The sequence below is a fragment of the Aquarana catesbeiana genome, linkage group LG05, assembly GCF_042186555.1.
Source record: "Aquarana catesbeiana isolate 2022-GZ linkage group LG05, ASM4218655v1, whole genome shotgun sequence".
Classification (NCBI taxonomy): domain Eukaryota; kingdom Metazoa; phylum Chordata; class Amphibia; order Anura; family Ranidae; genus Aquarana; species Aquarana catesbeiana.
In genome coordinates this window covers 454336691-454359416 of record NC_133328.1, presented here as the reverse complement: position 1 = coordinate 454359416, position 22726 = coordinate 454336691, and the positions used below count along the sequence as shown (strand labels likewise).

Genomic DNA, 22726 nt, shown 5'->3' with positions numbered 1-22726 from the left:
TGATTGGACAGGGCTGATCACATGGTAAAGAGCCTCCGCCGGAGGCTCCTTACCAAGATCGGTGGAGCGGTGAGTCAGGCTGACACACCGCTCCACCGATCGCCGCGATGCGTGCCCCCGGGGGCGCGCGGCGGCATGTTATCCTGTTGGACGTCATATGACGCCCAGTCAGGATAATGGAACCACTTCCCGGACGTCAATCCACTATAGGGCGGGCGGGAAGTGGTTAAGGTACTTGTATAGTGCCGTCAATTTACGCAGCGTTTTACATATACAAACGTATATATTCACATCGGTCCCTACCCTCAAGGAGCTTACAATCCAAGGTCCCTAACTCACATTCACTACTTTAAAAAAAACGCCCCAAAACTGGATTGCATGGTACTTCTGTACCATGAGATCCGGTGCAGGCAAACGCACTGTGTTTGCAACCTGCGTTTGGAGTCTTGTCAATTTAACATTGAAACCCACTGCAGAACTCCAACTGCGGTGTGTTTTAAACATGAGTTTTCCTCACCACCTTCTGGTGTGAACGGAACCACAATCCAACAGACTCTTGACTTTACAAACTAACATAAGTCCCCGTTCACATCCATACGACTTGCCATGCGATTTAACAGTTCCAAATCGCACCCCATTGCCAGCAATGGAACTGTTCATATCTCCAGACACTCATGTTGCGGTTATGAAAAAGGTTCCTGCACTACTTTTTACCGATTTCATTGCGACTTTCATAGACTGTTAAATGAAGTCGCAAGCCGCAATGAAATCGGCAGTGCAATTGCACTGATGTGCTGCTTTGAAATCGCGCTGAAGTAGAGCGGTTTCAAAGCCGCACAGGGGTGAACCAGGGCTTAGTAGCAAAAAATATTTGTTGTGTCATGTATAAGCAAATGCAAGTAGAGACAAGAGGAGCAAAGACAGAGTTGTTGCACTGAACAATTAGATTCCTTGATTCATTTTTCCATGGAAGAAAAGATGAAACCTGATCAGCCACTATGTTTGTTGGGTTTCCTTTCCTATTTGGGGGGGGGGGGTAGCACAATGGGTTAGGCTAGGTTCACACCTATGTGGGCTGCGAATGATGCGTCTTCCTGGCGATTTTTTTTTTTAATGTGTTTTTTGATTTGTTTTGCATTTTTGGGAAGTGTCTGTTGTCATGTGCAAAAACGTAGTGGAAACGCATCAAAAACGAAAGCCCTGTGTTTTTTATGCATTTTTGATGTTTTCCTGCTGCGTTTCCTTTGAAGTCTATGGAACGAAAAGCATAACCTGCTGCGGGCAAAAAGGTCCCTGACCCGTTCCAAAAAATGCACTGGTTGAAAGTGCACAGATGTGAATGTGTCCCATAGGAAATCATGTTTAATGGACTGTACTGAAAACACACTGCAAAATGCAATGGTGTGAACCTAGCCTTCGTGGTTACTACTTATTCCTTGTGGCACTGGGGCCTTTTGGTTTGATTCTTGGCCAGGACACTCAGACTCCTTTCACAATAGCAGCAGTGCTTACTGCCCCCCTAAGCCCTGGTTTACACTGGTGCAATTTCTGATGCGTTCCAGAACGTATGGATTCACAGGACAACCAAGTGAAATAACACGAGTTTCAGTGGAGTTCATTCACATATGCAGTGCAAATCCTGTGTGAGTTTAGTGCAGTCCAATTTTTAGCTCCATAGTAGTAAATGGAAACTGCATGAAACTGGATGCTCATGGGTAACTCACTGCATGAAACTCCATGAAACTGCATGCCAGAACGCTTATCTGCCCTAAAGTAATACAATTCCAGTACATTTTCTGCAAGTCTTTGCTTTCTTCCTCACCTCCCATCCCTAGACCATATCCTAGTGGAGAGAAAGTGACCAAATCACATAGAAAACGCATTACAATTGCATCTGAACAGAATCAACTTGCACTGCGGGTGCTCCTTGAAATCGAAGTGCAAAACAGATTCAAGATTTAACCTAGGCTAAATGTCTGGGGGGGGTACTGCAAAATGGTGATTTAGCATTGTGGGACAGCGCTGCAGTTGCAAGCCAAGCATTTGGCTCATGGTTGCAGTATGGTCCTATTCACTTACATGGGAGAGTTTGACAGGTGGTGTCACCTGTCAAATTCAGCACATCTTGCTAAAATTGCTTCACACCGCAGCTGCGGCAGTGTGTATACACCCAAGTGGCACCATATCCACTTGTAGGTGGGTGGTTAAAGGGTTGTAAAAACATGGCTCAAATGTCTGTTTTTACCACCCCCTGGTGGCCTGTGTAAAAGGAGCCTAGCTGCATGGAGTTTGCATGTTCTCCCTGTTCTTGTGGTCTCCTCTCACACTCCAAAGACATGCTGGCAGGCCAATTGGCTTCTGTCAAAATTTTGCCTTAGTATATGTGTACATGTGTTATCACATTCTGCATGCCCAATTTGCGGGATTGGGTTGAGGAAAGACCCAGCGCCCTATCTAATAAAAATTTGCCAAGAACATTTGTTGGAAAAAGTGTATCAGATATGATGCCCAGAGAGCTGGCCTACAGAACTGCTGACAGTTGAACATGACATCCATGATACATACATTATTATTATTATTATTATTATTATTATTATTATTATTATTATACAAGATTTATATAGGGCCAACAGTTTTACAATATAAAGGGTAGACAGTACATTTAAAATACAATTTAATACATGTCGGTAAGTCATAAAAAATCCACCAAGCTTTGATTTGCATTTAAACCAGCAAACCAGCATACGGTAATTATATTGTGCCATTTATAACACAAATAAAACCAGGAGAAAACAAGAACAACATCAGGGTTGTTGTGGAGAGTCACAAATGAGATTTAATTTTCTTATAGAAGAAAAGATAAAACCTGACTGTTCACTACAGGCAACCATTCCATGTTTTTGGATTTCCTTTGCTATAGGGAATGGGGGGGGGGGGTTGTGGCACAATAGTTATGCCTTGCACCACCAGGGGCCCCAGTTTCAGTCTCAGCCAAAGCATTATCCGCATGGAGTTTGCCTGTTCCTGGATTTGTGTCGGTTCCCCCATATATGTGACATCTGTGCCTGTCTTTTGGTGGTGGGGAGAACAGATCTGTGCAATCCCTGAGTGGCTGGATGTAAACCAATGTGTATCTGTGGGGGTTATCAAATATCACGTTAATGGGATATATAGGCTACAGTTTGGTGGTAGCTAAAGTAAATGGACAATTTAAAGGTGTACATTTTTTTTCCTTTTTCAAGTTTTTTTTGTAACTGTACATGAGGGCAGATATACTGTGTGATATATATATATATATATACACACACACACTTTGAGACCTGATTATACATATATATATATATATAACTGGGTAAAGTACATTTTCTTGTGAATAACTGGGTAAAGTACATTTTCAATAACTGGGTAAAGTACAAATGCCACTTGTGTCATAAGAACAGATTTTTTTTTTTAAGTAAAAGGGTAAGTGAAACTAAGATCTTGTATGACAACCAGCAATCGTAGAACCCTTCCCCCTCTCCTCAACCATTGCTCAGGATTCACTTGTGTTTTGGTGTTAGAGATCTGTTCTGGGCAGGCAGTATACGTGTAGCAAGTATCCCTCGTCTCATCCTCTTGGAATTCTGAAAAGCCCCCACAATCTCCCCATCAGGCAGCAGTCAGAACAAGGAGTGTCCTGGGTGCTTTTGCTATGCCAGGAATGCCACCAGCTGCTGTGCACCCACCTCTCAGTAACTGTTATGCTATGGCCCAGCCGCCACATTTGTCAGTGCTGCAAAAATCTCACATTCCTCTAGTGACTAAAGCCAGCTTAAATCACCATCTGACACATTTCACTTACTTGTTTTGATAAGTAAGTACTAGACCCCTTTCACATTGGGGCCAGGGCCGCATTAGCGCTAAAGTGCCGCTTTAGCGCTGTTTAAAAGATGCTTTTCGGCTGCTAGCAGGGTGCCTTTAACCACAAAGAAGGGGTTAAAAGTGCCCGTGTTGCGGCGCTTCCGAATCGCTTTTCATTTCAATGGGCAGGGTGCCCCAAAGATGCTGTTTGCAGGACCTTTCTTAACGTCCCCCAAGTGCACCGCCCCAAGCGCTAAAACACCTTAAAACGGCCTCAGTGTGAAAGAGGTATTAGGTGAGATAACGTGGAATTCTAAGACCCCTTTCACAATGAGGCGGTTTTCAGACGTTTTAGTGCTAGAAATAGCCTCTAAATAATGCCTGAAAACCGCCTCCTATTCATTTAAGTGTGTCTTTTCACACTGGGGCAGCGCTCCCAATACACCCTGCCCATTGAAAGCGTCTGAGAAGCTGTTTGGAAGCGCCGCAACACAGGTGCTTTTAACCCCTTCTTTGGGGTTAAAAGTACCTCGCTAGCAGCCAAAAAGCGGCGGTGTTTCATCGCTCAGGGTACTCACAAATAGAACCAGCCGAAGACAGCATCCACCTAGGTAAGTATTTAAAAAAAAACTTCTCTTTTAACATTCAGCCGCTGCACATATGCGTTCACGCCAGCAGGAGGTTGTGCGCTCACTGAATGCTCCCAGCACACTGACTGAGCGGTCACAGACAGCTCTCGGCCAAGGCTTCTGATCGGGAGGTGACAGGGCAGGTTCCCCATCATTTGACCGCTGGGAGAGCATGAAGGCACTAAATGCAGAGAAACTGATCCGTGAAGAATAAACACATTTTGGGCCCATTCATACCACTAATGCGTCGGGCTACACTGGGCAGGCAATTTGCAATGTGTTTTTTGTGTTCAGCTTGCAGCGTCATGCTGTGGTGGTATGACATACTGCAATTTATGCCACACAGTGGGTTGTGATGCATTACACCTCACCTGTTCCCTTCACAGCCCACACCAGCAACCACAGTATAACTTCTCAGATTACTTTCTCCTGCATTTAAATGTACATGCATTTACATGGGTTTAGAGCCCTGGTGCCCAACCTGCAGGATGCTTGCGGGACGTTCCGAAAAGTCCTGCAAGCAGCATCTTTTGGGCGGGTTGGAAGGGTTGTATTTAGCGCTCCCAAAATGCCCTGCCCATGGGATTGAATGGGCAGCACTTCGGTAACACTGCAACACGGGAGTTTTTAACCCCTTCTTTGGGGTTAAAAGCACCCCACTAGCAGCCAAAAAGCGCCGCTTAAACAGCGACACTTTACCATGAACGCGGCCCCAGTGTGAAAGGGGTCTTATTGAGCATTATGTGTGGCCCTTTGGTGATGTTAGGGGCCACATTTGAGGCCCCCTTTACCTCATAAATTGACAGCCACTGGTGTATAGTATCTAATCTCTTCCTGGATGCACAGATTTCTATTTTTTCTAATCCTGGTCCTTTCTTTTTGAGATATTGGTGTCCTTTTATGAAAGTGCGGTAAAATACCGCTTTTCAGTTCTCAGGCATTCTCAGAGGAGATCGCTCTCCTCTGAGTGCCTGTTTATGAAAGTGTGTAGATCGCTTCTCATGTTGAGTTGAGGAGCGATCTACAAACGCCGGGAACTCCTGAGAATGGCTCCTCTCACTGTAATCTCGCGTGATATAGCGGGATTACAGTATGAGGAACCATAAAATACAAAAGTTTAACACAAATCAGCACACATTATTCCCCAACATATTAATAAAATAATAAAGTTAAATTCCCCCTACACAATATACATTAACCTAATTATAAAAAAAACATTGTTTTTATCAATATTTAAAGATCATACATGTCCCTATTTAAATGTGAATGGTGTATAGTAAATGAATGTAATGCACATATGTAATGCAGCTATACACCATTCATATAAATGCAAAATACATTTATAATCATTAAAAAAATAATTTTAATAAAGTATACAAGTATAAATATTTATTAATAAATTAAAGTAAAATATATTTCATTATAGATAAACATAAAAATTGATAAACTGGTGCGATGCGAGAACACTGCGAATCCACTGCGGGTTCCCGCATCGCACCGACTCGCATGTCAGTTCACACTGCCATATGCGAATCGCTGGGGAGCGTCAATACATTGTTAAGGACACCCCCAGATCAGCTTGCATATCGCACTGCGAACTGACAGTTCGGACATGAATCGGATCGCATATGTGTGAACACACATGCGATCCGATTCTGGTCCGAACAGAAAAAAGGGTCCTGTGCGTGTTTGCACCGAATGCGGTGCGATATCAGCCATACTATCTGTACAGCTGATATCGCACCGCACAGACATCGCATGTAATGTGAATGGCAGTGTGCTGCAAATAACATGCGATGCCTGTGCGATGTCCGGCATCGCACAAGTGTGAACTGGGCCTAAAAGTTAACACCCCCAAATCAGTTCGCATATCGCAGTGCGATCTGCAAACTCGGACAGTAATCGAATCGCATGGGTGTGAACACCCATGCAATCCGATTCTGCTGTGGACCAAAAAAAGGGTCCTGTAAGAGTTTGGTCCGAGGGCAATGCAAATTTAGCAATACTATCTGTATGGCTGAAATCGCATCGCACAGAGATCGGATGTGATTTTGCACTGCGGTGCGAATCACATCCGATCTCGGACACCGCAGCAGTGGGAACTGGCCCTAAATCATATTGCATTTGCACCAAAATGGTACAGGACCCTTTATTTGGTCCGCACTGGAATCGGATCGCATGGGTGTCAACACTGCGATCTGTGAAATGATCTGGGGGTGTCATTAACTTTACATTGACACCCGCAGTGGTGCGCAGATGTCAATGTAGGTGCGATGTGAAAACCCTCACAGGAATCACGCTGGTTCACGCATCGCACAAGTGTGAACCCAGCCAGAGACATGAACATCTAAAAAAAAAAAATATATATATATATATAGCTATATATAGATACATATATATATATATATATGTATCTATATATAGCTATATATATATATATATATATATAGATGTATATTTATATATATATAGATATATATATAGATATATATATATATATGTATGTATATATGTATATATATATATATATATATATATATATACATACATACATACATATATGTATATATGTATATATGTATATATATATATATATATATATATATATATATATATATATATATATATATATATATATATACACTATAAATTCCTATCCTGCTGGTTTTGGGGTGTGTAATGGTGGGGAAGGTGTGCTCTGACTGTTTGGTGAAAGAAAGAAGTCAAAAGACTTCTTTCTTTCTCCAGAATATCAGCCAGTTTCAGGCTTCTCACTCTGATTCTCCACTTCTGAAATGGTGAATCAGAAAGTGAGAATTCTGTCACAGATCGCCAGTGAGGTGTGGAGATCGCACCTTCATAAACTGGCCGTTTCTGTGAATTCTCACTGTGCTGAGATAATCAGCGGAGAACATGTTCTCCGCTGATTATCTCAGTTTCATAAACTGGTAAAGCGCTGAGATCAGCGGTGAGACTCGGGATCGCCGCTGATCTCAGTTTCATAAAAGGACACCCCAATGTGAACAACAGGTGTGCATGTTTTTTTTCTGAAAAGGAGAATTTATATTGATTTTGTGCAAATGGTATGAGAGCCAGATTTATATTCTCTGCCCTCGCATACACCCCCAGATGTCACAGTCTTTAGTCCTATCCCCACTGCAACCTAAATGTATGTAGCAATAAATAGACTTGGCTTATCCTATATTGTAATCATTAGTTACAATAAATATAAAACATAATAACATACACAGGGAACAGGGTACATCCTTGCCATGTAGCTATTACAGGCCGAAGCCTGTACTTCACAAATATAAGCCTACATTTTACAGTTAATAGATTATAACTGGATAGGACATCATCAGTTGTGATCTTATGTACAATGTATTCTTTTATGTATCTGTGTGGTTTAGAATAGATATTGCTGTTTATTTACATGATAGCCCTCCAGGTAAGAACAGCTATGACAGAACTGTGGTACCTATGGTGGGAGGAGGGAAAGGGGTTAAAGATCAACTTTACATACAGAACATGACCTTGATTGATCATTTATATTTATTTTTGGTGTGCTACAACACTGCATTCTCCATTTATGTACAGCAAGTAGCAATGTTTAATCCGAGAAATCTGAGCTTTCTGGAACTTATGGACCTTTACATAGTGCCTAATGCACTTTGTCATGAGGAAGAATCACAGAAGTATTCTAAATTTGCTGAGATAATAGATAATAGATAATATTGGTAGTGAGAAACATTATTTGGGACATATTACTATGAATATAGAAATGAAAGAGTTCCAGAACTTGCCCTTAGTCACCAATCAGACTCCTTGGTTAATTTTCCCAGTGAATAGTAGCTCAAACCTGATTGGCCTGTATAAGTACATTTTTTACATTTTTGAATAGCTATTCTTTTCTCCAGATGTTTTAAGTAGACCCCAACAAACACATGAAAAGACACATCAACGTGCATTTGCATGCATTGACCCCCATTATAATGTATGTTTCAATGCAGCTTGTGCTGCATGTCTTTACATGTAAAAATGTGTATCAATGTGTACTGGTATGTGTCTTCGTACATTTCCTTGAAACACACGTGCATTTAATCAGAGGTATGAATTTGCACAGTCTACATGATTTTCAAGGTTCTTGCCTTAACAAAGGAAGACCTTATTAACTTCTTGCTGCCCATGTAATGCGTATGTGTCGTGGAAAAAAGGGTAACACTATCATGCCGCACATATGAGTCCCTGGGGTTGATTTGCTATAACTAGAGAGTGCAAAATCTGGTGCAGCTGTGCATGGTAGCAAATCAGCTTCTAACTTCAGCTTGCTCAATGAACCACTTCAGCCCCGGAAGGATTTACCCCCTCAATGACAGGCCATTTTTTGCGATACCGCCCTGCGTCACTTTAACCGACAATTGCACAGTTGTGCAATGCTGTACCCAAACAAAATGTGATGTCCTTTTTTCCCACTAATAGAGCTTTCTGTTGGTGGTAATTGATAACCTCTGTGGTTTTTATTTTTTGCGCTATAAACAAAAAAAGAACGATAATTTTGAAAAAATTTTTACTTTCTGCTACAATACATATCCCCAAAAAAATATTTTAAAAAAAATGTATTTATTCATCAGTTCATCAGTGCGGCGCAAAGTCGCGCCGCACTGATTCCCAAAAGTAGTTCCTGTACTACTTTTGGTGACTTTGGGGGGGGGGGGATTTGTATAGACATCTGTGCAGGAACCCGCACAGATGTCTGTCAAATTGCCCCTGAAGTCAGACTGCATTGCCAGTTTCTAACCCGCCGTCAATGTGAACCTAGGCTAAAACCTGGAAGCTGATTGGTTTCTGTGCAGAGCTGCACCAGATTTTGCACTCTTCAGTTTTAGTAAATCAACCCCTGTGTGTTGCCAAAGTTTCTGTGCTGAGGGTGTGCTCACTCTGCACTCCCAGCCCGGTGATAAACTGCCATAGACAGCTCCCAGTCGCCAGTAATGATCATGAGCCAGCGGGACCAGCTGTCAATCAGGAGACCACTGTGGCAGCCAATCACAGTGGTCATGTGATCTAACAGTTCTTCCCACCCCCTGGCGTAAATACCCCGATAAAGACACAAACTACAGAATATATCCTCCCTGTAAATCTCTAAGAGGAGCAGGGTATTGGGAATCTGATACTTTTGACAGTGTTGAATTCCTTGTCCCTTGTGGCACTTAGTGGTTCCATCCACTGGCCCCTAGGAGAGGAGCAACTGTAGTGGGGACCAGGAAACTGACACTTCCACAAGTGTCAGATTTTGCTGGATCTTCAGGCACTAGTTTCTCTTCACTATTGGAAAGCTTGGTGGCATGGACAGAAGAAGAGATTAGTATTCGATGTGCTATTTAGAGGGCAGACTTTATTCTAAGGTTTTATTTTAACTACAGAATTCATTTAAACACTGACACTGTTAGCATGTAGCGAATAAAATATCCCTCAAGCCACACGTCGCTACAAATCCACTATAAAAGAATATGTGGCAGTCTCAGTCCGGGCTCCTGCCAGGCCATGCCCTCAACGCGTTTTGCTCTGCCCCCTGGTACTTAATCATCATCCTCATGATTAAGCTCTGGGGGGCAGAGCGACACCCATTGGGAGTGTGGCCTGGCTGGAGCCCGCTGCGAATTTGCAGTGATGTGCGGCTTGAGAAATATTTTCTGTACTACATGCTGATGTTTGGAGCCGAGACAAGCTCCATTCCCGGCTGGCACTCCCAGCAGTTGTTGAACTAGGATGCTCTTTAGCCTGAGCTGCACCTACATTTTTACATGGTTCACACTGGCACTGTTACCCTTACATAGCATACTAGGCACTTTGTAAAGGACCGATTTTATAGATCTTATATGGGCTTGCTTATGATTAAACTTTTCTCATAGATAAAGGATGTATTTTCTGTATGTATTGTTTTATTATTTTGAATTAAGATATTTCTCACCTTACAAATTAAGTTCAGAAAATGTGATTTAGTTGTGTAACTATCCAAGATGATCTTAACTGTTAAAGTTGTTTTCTCCAGTTCTAACCTGGACTTGTTTCCTCTCTGTCCTTCTTCTTTCCAAGTTTTGGGAGGTGATCAGTGACGAGCATGGCATCGATCCAGCAGGAAGTTATGTTGGAGATTCAGCCCTGCAGCTTGAGAGGATCAATGTGTACTACAATGAATCATCCTGTGAGTGTCTCATAAGCAGTGCTAGGAAGTCATGACATGGGCTGGGCACATGTGTTGGGAGGATCTGTATTGTCTTGTACTTGCACCAAAGGGAGCTTACATTTCTGCACAAAGAGCTGTAAAGAAGAGTTAAATTACATATCCTGAGGAATTATAGCATGTCATCATAAGATTATTATCACTTTACAGATCATGACCAGAATGTACTGTTAGAAGCAGAAAGCTGCCTGGGTTATGTACAGAACAAGCACTGAGTTTTAGTTTAACAAACTAAAGAAAAAGAAAGACCTTGCATGCCACCTGAGCTGCAAACAATTCTCTAACTTAGTATTTCTCAACTCCAGTCCTCAAGGCACCCCAACAGGTCATGTTTTCAGGCTTTCCATTATTTTGTACAGGTGATTTGATCAGTTTCACTGCCTTACTAATTACCACAGCTGTTTAATCTGAGGGAAATCTTGAAAGCGTCACCTGTTGGGGCGCGTTGAGGACTGGAGCAAACCAGTCCCTAATGTCGCGTACACACGATCGGAAATTCCGCCAGCATAACTCCTATGAGAGCTTTTTGACGGAAACTGCGACCGTGTGTATGCTCCATCAGTCTTTTGCTGGCGAAATTCCAGCCAGCAAAAGATTGAGAGCATGTTCTCTATTTTTCGGTCGGGAAAAGTTCCTAAACGAAAATGCGATCGTCTGTACGAATTTCTACGCACAAAATTCCTACGCATGCTCGGAAACAATTTGATGCATGCTCGGAAGCACTGAACTTCATTTTTTCGGCTCGTCATAGTGTTGTACGTCACCGCGTTCTTGTTCAGAGAACTTTTGTGTGACCGTGTGTATGCAAGGCAAGCTTGAGCTGAATTCCGTCGGAAAAACCATCCAAGTTTTTTCCGACGGAAAATCCGCTCATGTGTACAGGGCAAAAGGCTGAACAAATAAAAAACTAACAGCTTCCTCGAGCCAACCTATACATACTATTGTATTCTGACAGCCGGCACAGGCAGCTGTCAAAATACCCAAACAGCTATTTGGCTGACAATTTTCCTCTCAGCTTCTTTGATTTTTCAATCAAAGGATGTCAGTTGGGAGGGTGCCAAGATGGCCGCACATGAAGCAAATTTTGATAATTAATCAGGAACTGGCTAAAATATAAGTGTATGGCCAGCTCTAATTTATCCAGAGACAGACAAATAATAAATAATGTTGTGTGGTGCTCTCCCCTTACATTGCAGCACTCTGGGTACAGACGATAGCTCTGTTCATACCCGTACTGCAACTTCGATAACTCACAGAGAAGATGTGCTAATTATTATAGTCAAACTGTCTTTTGCTGTAGTGGTCCTCCGCTGTCTGCCTATGTGCCAACGGACAATGGTGACCTTAAAAAAAGGATAAAAAACAGTGTACAATTTTTGAGAACTATATTTTCTGTTATGCTGTTTATCCTGCTTGAGGAATTTCTGAAATGTACCTTTTAAAGAATAAGTTCACTTTTCTAAAAAAAAATAAAATAATAATAATAATAATAATAAAGGCACATTTTTTGCAGGTAAAAAAATGTGCTTTTATTATTTTTTTTCTTAGGAGCCTGAAGAGTATGCACCCATGATCTGCAGATCCTGGATGCAATTTCAGGCTCCTGCAGACTCTTAGTACATTAGGTGGGACCTTTACTATACCTACCATATATAAATATGAAAAAGAAAAGATTAAAACTCACGCTCAGTTTATGGGACTGCAGCACTCACAAATGTCTGAATACAGCACATAAAAAACAAAACAAAAATAAGTTTGTGTCCCCTTTAAATGCAATCACAAAGTGAAACAAAACCAAAAACCATAAACATGAATAATAAGAGCAAAACATAAATACACATGTGCCAAAAATTATGTTTTTATTTATTTATTTTTTTTAACAGTCCACCAGTGACTCAAGGTGCTTAAAGTGATTGTAAAGTCTTGTTTTTTTTTCTATAAAAATAACAAACATGTTATACTTACCTGCCCTGTGCAGTGGTTTTGCACAGAGCAGCCCAGATCCTCTTCTTCTTGGGTCCCTCTTCAGTGCTCCTTGCCCCTCCCTCCTGTCGGGTGCCCCCACAGCAAGCAGCTTGCTAGCATAATTTTTTATACCTATAAAATAAAAAGTCGTGGTTTGACTTGAATGCCCCTCGTATATATAGATTTTAAATAAGTTATTAAAATTGTTACAAGTCCCATCATTGTAGCTAAGATGGTGGCCTCCAGGCAGCTTCCAAACATTGTTCTTGTCTTTTTGTGGCAAAGAATGCAGGCAAACATCATTCTTTAGAGTTCTTTGGAATAAGTTAAAAGGAAGGATTTTTTTTTCAGTCCATAGGATATAAATGAAAGTAACAATTTTGTAATAGATACCTTTTAACGTTAAACACTCACTTTTCTTATTCAATGAACGTAACAGGTTTGATTTATAGCCCACCTCCTCTTATACTAATATGTACCTTCCGCAAGTATTAGCAGCAAAAGAGATGTAAAGAGAACCTGTTACCTAAGTAACAAACATGCCTATTTGTTATTAACTGTTTCGCCTACTCAGCATTGTAATTGGAAAGCAAGTGAAAGTCCTTGATGGCAATGAATTACAGTAGCTCACAAAAGTGAGTACACCCCTCACATTTTTGTAAATATTTTATTATATCTTTTCATGTGACAAAACTGAAGAAATGACACTTTGCTACAATGTAAAGTAGTGAGTGTACAGCTTGTATAACTGTAAATTTGCTGTCCCCTCAAAATAACGCAACACACAGCCAATTAATGTCTAAACCGAGTACACCTCTAAGTGAACATGTCCAAATTGGGCCCAAAGTGTCAATATTTTGAGTGTCCACCATTATTTTCCAGCACTGCCTTAATCCTTTTGGGCATGGAGTTCACCAGAGCTTCACAGGCTGCCACTGGAGTCCTCTTCCACTCCTCCATGACAACATCACGGAGCTGGTGGATGTTAGAGACCTTGCACTCCTCCACCTTCCGTTTGAGGATGCCCCACAGATTCTCAATAGGGTTTAGGTCTGGAGACATGCTTGGCCAGTCCATCACCTTTACCCTCAGCTTCTTTAGCAAGGCAGTGGTCGACTTGGAGGTGTGTTTGGGTCGTTATCATGTTGGAATACTGCCCTGCAGCCCAGTTTCTGAAGGGATGGGATCATGCCCTGCTTCAGTTTGTCACAGTACATGTTGGCATTCATGGTTCCCTCAATGAACTGTAGCTCCCCAGTGCCGGCAGCACTCATGCAGCCCCAGACCATGACACTCCCTCCACCATGCTTGACTGTAGGCAAGACACACTTGTCTTTGTACTTTTTACCTGGTTGCCGCCACATACGCTTGACACCATCTGAACCAAAAAGGTTTATCTTGGTCTCATCAGACCACAGGACATGGTTCCAGTAATCCATGTCCTTAATCTGCTTGTCTTCAGCAAACTGATTGCAGGCTTTCTTGTGCATCATCTTTAGAAGAGGCTTCCTTCTGGGATGACAGGTATGCAGACCAATTTGATGCAGTGTGCGGCCTATGGTCTGAGCACTGACAGGCTGACCCCCCACCCCTTTAACCTCTGCAGCAATGCTGGCAGCTCTCATACATCTGTTTCCCAAAGACAACCTCTGGATATGACGCTAAGCACGTGCACTCAACTTCTTTGGTCCACCTATGGTGAGGCCTGTTCTGAGTGGAACCTTTCCTGTTAAACTGCTGTATGGTCTTGGCCACCATGCTGCTCAGTTTCAGGGTCTTGGCAATCTTCGTATAGTCTGGGCCATCTTTATGTAGAGCAACAATTCTTTTTTTCAGATCCTCAGAGAGTTCTTTGCCATGAGGTGCCATGTTGAACTTCCAGTGACCAGTATGAGAGAGTGAGAGTGATAACACCAAATTTAACACACCTGCTCCCCATTCACACCCGAGACCTTGTAACACTAACGAGTCACATGACACTGGGGAGGGAAAATGGCTAATTGGGCCCAATTTTGCCTTTTTCCCTTAGGGGTGTACTCACTTTTGTTGCCAGCGGTTTGGACATTAATGTGTGTTGAGTTATTTTGAGGGGTCAGAAAATTTGCACTGTTATACAAGCTGTACATTCACTACTTTACATTGTAGCAAAGTGTAATTTCTTCAGTGTTGTCACATGAAAAGATATAATAAAATATTACAAAAATGTGAGGGATGTACTCTGAAGCCTGTTGGAGCAATAGTATGGAGGAGGCTTTCAGCTAGTTTATACGTCTGGACAGGGTGGAGCGGACATGTAGTTTAAAAGCTTCCCAGACTAGGTCTATGGGTGCCGTCTCCCGATTAGTGGTAAAGTAACACCCTTTCTGTATATCATCCTGGTCAGTTAGGGCGGTCAACCAAAGGGGATGCAGGCGCCAGGAACGAAGCTTAGTCTGGGGAGCCAGGCATAGGGATGTCCAACATGGGGCATGATCGGATAGGGATCTGGTGATATCTTGCTTCCTCTGCTGGAGGACTCAGGCTATCTGAGATCAGAATAAAATCATATCCTGCCTGATGAGAGAAATATCCACCTTGATCTCCTCTATTTTAGATGTCAGAGTGGACTGGCATGTGGATATAGCCTCCAATACCTTGGCGGTGTCAGCCGCGGCATGCTCCGCTATCAAAGCTGCAGAGTCGCCATCTTCCTCCTTGTGGTCCTGGTCCTGCAGCCAAGACCTATCTAGCGATGAGGTGGTTGCTGTGTTCTTCTTCAGCGGGGACATGATAGGGAGAGTTCAGGAGAGTCAAGCCTTTGTTAGTGTAGGTAAAAAAACAGCGGTGGGCACTCAGGATAGCAAGCTAGGATATACCGAGAGCGGAGCTCAGCTCACACACGTCCTACTCATTGCCGTCTAGGCCACGCCCCCCGTGAGGGGTGTACTCACTTTTGTGAGATACTGTATATTGTCTGTTATGCCTCTGACTGTCTGTTACCATTTTGTCAGTTTTACATTCTAAGAAAGTTATATTGTGTGGTCTAAAGCAGGCCACACACGACTCTAATGCCCTGTACACACGGTCGGACTTTGTTCGGACATTCCGACAACAAAATCCTAGGATTTTTTCCAGACGGATGTTGGCTCAAACTTGTCTAGCATACACACGGTCACACAAAGTTGTCGGAAAATCCGATCATTCTGAACGCGGTGACGTAAAACACGTACGCCGGGACTATAAACGGGGCAGTGGCCAACAGCTTTCATCTCTTTATTTCTTCTGAGCATGTGTGGCACTTTGTGCGTCGGATTTGTGTACACACGATCGGAATTTCCGACAACGGATTTTGTTGTCGGAAAATTTTGTAGCTTGCTCTCAAACTTTGTGTGTCGGAAAATCCGATGGAAAATGTGTGATGGAGCCTACACACGGTCGGAATTTCCGACAACAAGGTCCTATCACACATTTTCCGTCGGAAAATCCGACCGTGTGTACGGGGCATTATTCCATCTGATTCCTGTCAGTCAGCTGAAATACAGGCTATGGGTGGCCCTGTAGACACCACCTTGCTCAGCAAACTTTGAGAAATCAGAAAGGGGCAGAAAAAAAGTCGGCTGACCAGCGACTGCAGCCAATCATAGTCGTAACGGTTCGGGTATTCTGACAGGCACAGGTGACAGCTGTCAGAATACAACAGCAAGTAGCGTTAGATTTAAGCATCCACACTGTTTAGCATAGATGGAGAATCTATGGGTTGTGTGTATGGGCAGCTTTACCAAGATAGTGACATAAAAGTATATTTCCAGATCTTTCTTCCAAGCAGGTTTTTAAACTAGGGGGATTTTAGTCAGACACCAGTTACCCCTTATTCAAACATGGGGAGAACGTACAAACTCCAGGTAGACCATGTCCCGTAAAACTGCTGCTACTAATATGAACTGGACATTGGCAGCCAAACAGCTGATATAAGTAAGATGATGTCACACTATATTGTATGTTGATTGGATTTCTCTTGTAATCCAGATATAAAAATATCTTTATACACCCAAATCTGTTAAGTCATCCATTCAGAGGGTGAGCAGCAGTACACTCTGGGTGTTTTTTTTTTTTGAAAAATGCTCTCTGTCTCACACCGTTTTTAAACTGGATACCGTTACTCTCATCACTGTTTATTTTGGCTGTTTTCCTACATCTCTGCTTTCTGGCATCTTTCCTCCCCTCATCTGCTTTATATGAAACAAACAGTTTTTTTTTGTGTCACAGCTAAAATAAACCTTTCCAATGTATTTCAGATCCCTCTGTAAATGTTTAAGACTGTTTGGATCATAAAATCAACACAAATTATACATAATTTTGGTATGCAGAGCCCTAAAACTCCAACCCTAGATAGCATCCATGGACTCCTGCCGTTTAGGCCTCATTTACAGGGACAATTACATACATATATATAGATGTTAACATTAAGGGATCCTTAAGGCCTGGTTCACACCAATGCATTTTTTAGTGCGTTTTCAATTTTGCAGAAACACACTACAGTCCATTTCCTATGGGTCAGGTTCACATCTGTTCATTTTATGAAAAGGGCCAGGGACTTTTTTCTGGCTTTTGGTTCCATATACTTCAATGGATCAAAAATGCGTATTGAAAAACACAAAATGCACCTGCAGTATGCAAACTGCAACCTGCATAGGTGTGAACTAGGCCTTAATCCCTATTCCAAGCTGCCATTGCAGTCTCCCCACTTTGGGGGGAGAGGTAGGAAAGGTGAAGTGTCTCTTGTGCTGCTGGCTGCATTAAAGTTGAAATTCAAAGTCCTTTGACCCCCCTCCTATCTCTGCAGGCAGTGCCGTGATGGTTAACATGAGCCAAGGGACCTGTCATATGCCCCCCTTTCCACCCCTCCTCAATCCATAGAAGCTCTAATAGGCTTCAAAAAAGGGTGGGCTCGGGGAGCAGAGAGTGTGCCCCAATTCCCAATTGTGTGACGTTAGCGAATTAATTTTTGATATTTTCACACTAAAGTTCCTCCCCGCCAATCAGGAGGCAGGTCGTAAAACCTGTTTCCCGATTGGCCAAAGCGCCAGGTGATCCTATTGGATGCCTAGCGCTTAGGTAATGGAAAAACGCAGCCAAAGGAGCCACGCGCTGCAGGAACGGACACCTCCGCTGCCGCTGCTGACTGCACTCTGAGGAGACACAGGACTCAGAGGAGAGGACACCACAGCCTAGTAAGTGCCGGGGGGGCCCTCAGAGTGCCGCAAGCCCCACTCCGGGGGTGGGGGAGTGAGCTGTCAGTGCCGCAAATCCCGCCCCCCTGCTGAGCTATATACCCTGATCTGCGTGATGCTGAACTATATACCCTGATCTGTGTCATGCTGAACTATATACCCTGATCTGCGTCATGCTGAACTATATACCCTGATCTGTGTCATGCTGAGCTATATACCCTGATCTGTGTCATGCTGAGATATATACCCTGATCTGTGTCATGCTGAGCTATATACCCTGATCTGTGTCATGCTGAGCTGTGTACTCTGATCTGTGAGGCTGAGCTATATACCCTGATCTGTAATGCTGAGCTGTATACCCTGATCTGTGTCGAGCTGAACTATATACCCTGATCTGTGTCATGCTGAACTATATACCCTGATCTGTGTCAGGCTGAGCTATATACCCTGATCTGTGTCATGCTGAACTATATACCCTAAACAGTGTCACGCTGAGCTATATATCCTGATCAGTGTGAGGCTGAGCTGTATACCCTGATCTGTGTCAGGCTGAGCTATATACCCTGATCTGTGGGGCTGAGCTGTATACCCTGATCTGGGAGGCTTAGCTATATACTCTGATCTGGGAGGCTTAGCTATATACCCTCATCTGTGATGCTGAGCTGTACACCCTGATCTGTAATGCTGAGCTGTACACCCTGTCCTGTGATACTGAGCTGTATACTCTGTCCTGTGATGCTGGGGCTGTATACTCCTGACTCTATCGGTGGAAGCAAGTGGAATGCAGGGGACGGAGTGGGTGGATTCTATAAGAGGTGGGGCTTATGAGAAGTGGTGGGGGTCAAAAAAGAAGGGCGAGGTCAAAAAAGAAGAGCCCCCCATCCTAAAACTTCACCAGCCGCCACTGGTTTCGTACATCCGCCTGTTGTCTAAAAACCCCTAGACTTAAAGGGCAGTTAACCTTGTAGTGCAAGGGTACATTTTGCCAATCTACTAAAGTTCAGCTTTAATAATGTGGGAAACTACATACCATATCCACATGTTAATTAAGTGAAACTAGCAGAAATTTAGCAGATCTGTATAAATCAAATGCCTCACGTTTCACAACATACAGCAACAATTTTAACAACTTAAAGTGTTACTACAACAGTAAAACCAGTCTGTATATGCAGTATGGCAGGCTTGTTATACTCACTGTGGAACCTAAGGGGTTAATCCTCCGCCTTGTGTAAAAAGGCTGTTTGATTCTGTCTTCTCTGATCCTCCCCTTCTTTTACTGTCCCCAATCCATCTGCTGATGAACAGAGCCTTGGAGACACTCTGCACATGCTCAGTTTGGTGTGTATTGCTTGAGAGTTTTTTTTGTGGGGGGAGGGTGCATGTGATCGGCGCAGGGCCAATCAGCACTGTCCAGACATAAAGTCAAGGGTCAAGCAGCCTCACAGTACAGTCAGAGTAGAATGAAAACTCTTCCTACAAGCTTTAACCAGTGCTTGGCCAGACACTGATATGAGTCACAAGACTGCTATATACTGCTGATGAGAAAGTATTTAGCAGTTTATATTTACTAAATTAATTGCATTTCCATGTTCTGTGTACTGTGGGAGACCACATATAGTGAATGCAGCGTCCTGGGTTTAGTAACACTTTAATAGCGATACTGTTAGACCCCATACACACTACAACTTTTGTCGTCTGATTTCCATTAGATTTACCCAGTGGTGGCTGGTGCTCCAATTTTTGGGGGGCGCAAACAAACTGAAAAAAACCCCTATTAATTGCAGCCTCACAGTACCATTAAATGCAGCCACTGTGCCATCAAATGGCACCACTTTGCCCATCAAATGGCCCACTTTCCCCATCAAATGCCGCCACTGTGCCCATCAAACGCTGCCACTGTGCAATGCATGAATCTATCTGTTGGTGATAGAGGGGTGGCTGGAGAGAGAGGGCGGCACCCGTGCTCCCTTACGCACCGCCACTGGATTTACCAAAACCATGTAGTGCAAGGGCCTGCCTGATTGCATACAAATTGAAACTCTAATGCCGCGTACACACGACTGGTTTTGCCATCGGAATAAACTCTGAAGGTTTCTCCGACAGAACTCCAACAGAATTCCATTCAAGCGGTCTTGCCTACACACGGTCAAACCAAAGTCCGACTGTCCAGAACGCGGTGACATACAGCACGTACGACGGAACTAGAAAAAGGAAGTTCAATAGCTAGTAACCAATAGCTTTTGTCTCGTACTTGCTTTAAAGCAAGCGTTGTTTTTGGTACTTCGGAACAGCATACAGACGAGCGGTTTTCCCGATAGGAATTGGTTCAGTTGGAAATATTTAGAACATGTTCTATTTCTAGGTCCGTCAGAATTTTCGAAAATAAAAGTCCGATGAGGCACACACATGATTGGAATAGACAATGAAAAGCTTCCGTCTGACCTTTTTTGTCGGACATTCCGCTCGTGTGTATGCGGCTTTAAGGTTTGTCCTCATATTATATGGTTTTGGTAAATCTAAAGGAAAAAATATAAAGAAAATTGTATAGTGTGTATCCACCTTAAGTCTGTACAAAAAATCCTAATGCCAGTTCCCTGCAATAAAAGAGCTATTATACTGCCAACCCGTGTCTTTACTCTCACTCTATTCTAGACTTCAGCATTTGAAACTTCTAGGTGTGTCAGCTACCTGTATCCCCAATGCTGTGGCTCCATTTTTCATCCCTATATCACCACAGGACACACTGGACACTTATAAGAAAAGTCATGTTTTCCAAGTACTGTAACTTCATCTGTCTATATCTGTGGATTTACCGATCATTTAGAAGCATAACTAAAGCAAAAAAATAAATAAATGCAAGAATTGCATATATGCTTCAACTTTCAATTCTTTCATCCTGTTTCTTTAAACTTCTGTGTACATTTAGTCACCATAAATACCTATGAAGCATTCCAGAGTTCCCCATCCTCATCCATCTCCTTTATGCCTGTGCCCACAATTAATTCTGCGCTCCCAATTTCTTCCTTTGTAGCCACTCATTCAGATGCATTGAGAACAGAGTGTGAGGAGTGATGAGCCTGAGTGAAAGAGCACATCCCCAGCATCCGTTTAGGAGAGCATGTTCTTCCATGCTGGGAAGATGATACAGACTTTATCAGTGTTGTACTGATCAATTGCTTGATTACTGTTCCAGAGGCAGGTGTGAGAATATAATCAAGCAACTGTTGGGCAGACTGCACATCTAAATTCTACACCATCCAGTGCCAAGTTTCCTCCCAGGAACATGGACATTTAAGGGGTGCCCTGGGTTGTGTTCTTTCACTTTTGCAAACAGCAGGAAGTTAATTTATTGCCTCCTTCTTCTAGATGTCATGAAGAGCCAAAAACAGCAGATAGGGATAGACTAAGGATATATGCACATTTTAAAGTAAGATAAAATATTTCAACAATACAAATACAACATTTTGCGTCCATGATTAATGCTCTTTATTAATATTTAATGTAATCAGTGGGACTTCAGTACTTCTTTAACATACAGTTCTCACTGAAGGTAACCTATGCTCACTTTCAATTGCTCAGTCGCACAACAGATTTTATTTAGTATTAATAATGACATTATTATGATACTCATTGTCCTTAGGAGCAGCTAAGGAACTTTACTTTATTTTTTTTAAAACGACATCCATTATGACCTGCAAAAAAAGACAGACAGACAAAATATGAACACCAGACAGACAAATATGAGCTATAAGCTGTACTCTTTTATGTAATACTTCTGTATTCTTCATCTGAGGTTTGGTTAAGGTCTGGAGAGTGTTACGCTAGCTCCGTTCCCATGTAGGTGGCAATGCTTTGTAGTATGATAAATCTCTCATAAATCACAGGCTAAGGTCAGCCTCTGTAGAGAGCTTCTAATATGTAGGAGATAATCAGATCTATGCTGGTACTTATTCCTATGATGTTTTATTCACGTTAAAGTGTCTTCTGCACGTATACATTACCTCCATTCTAGTAAAAACAGTTCTGTTTACATGTGACCGTTGGGAGTGCTGGTATGATCAAAATGTCAGTTTCAAGACTAAAAATGGAGCTGTTTGTGCGCTCACAGAGCAGGTCTGTGCAAGGATTTCAGCAACACCATAAACTCAATATGTCATCATCCCGAAAGAGACAATAATGTTTAAAAGAAGGAACTGCAATCTCCAAATAATGTTGTAAAAAGATGGATCTGCTGAAAGCATGAAATACGGTGGTGGTCTAGGTGGTGTCATTTGTTATTGCATGCACTGGACAATGTCACACAGAAGGTAAATACTGGTCAGTTCAGTAAAGGATGCTTTGCACTGTTCTTGTGACAAACAGGAATCTGGGAAGGAAGTCTGCAACTGGGCAGAAACACAATGCAAAGATAAGGATATGTATTTACAAAGCTGTAGTACTTTCAAATGACAATGAGGGTTATTTACGAAAGGCAAATCTGCTTTGCACTACAAGTGCAAACTACAAGTGCAAAGTGAATAAATAAATAGAATGATGCGCCAGAGTGTGCTAGGTGTACCCATCTGGTGACACAACGAATTGTGTATCAAATATATGTGAAAGTGTAACAAATATATGTAAAAGTGTATCCAACACTAAATATTATAAATACATTAAATAAACATAATCACAAAATTAATAAGTATTAAGTGCATAAGCAGATATGGCAAAACATAAACCGCATTTGCTTTAAACATACATCATAAGTGAAAACAAATACCAAAAAGTGCCATGTGCCTATTTATTTATCTCTTTTATATATGGCTGGAGTTAAAGTGTTACTAAACCCACAACAGTAA

General features: G+C 42.4%; 1 protein-coding gene across 1 annotated transcript in view; it reads left to right on the top strand.

Annotated features, from left to right (window-relative positions):
* TUBB6 (tubulin beta 6 class V) overlaps nt 1–22726 on the top strand; it is a 32991-nt gene that overhangs the window by 1923 nt on the left and 8342 nt on the right. Inside the window, exon 2 of the mRNA XM_073631313.1 lies at nt 10566–10674. Within this exon, the coding sequence (XP_073487414.1) occupies nt 10566–10674 (109 nt within the window). The remainder of the gene's footprint in view (nt 1–10565; nt 10675–22726) is intronic.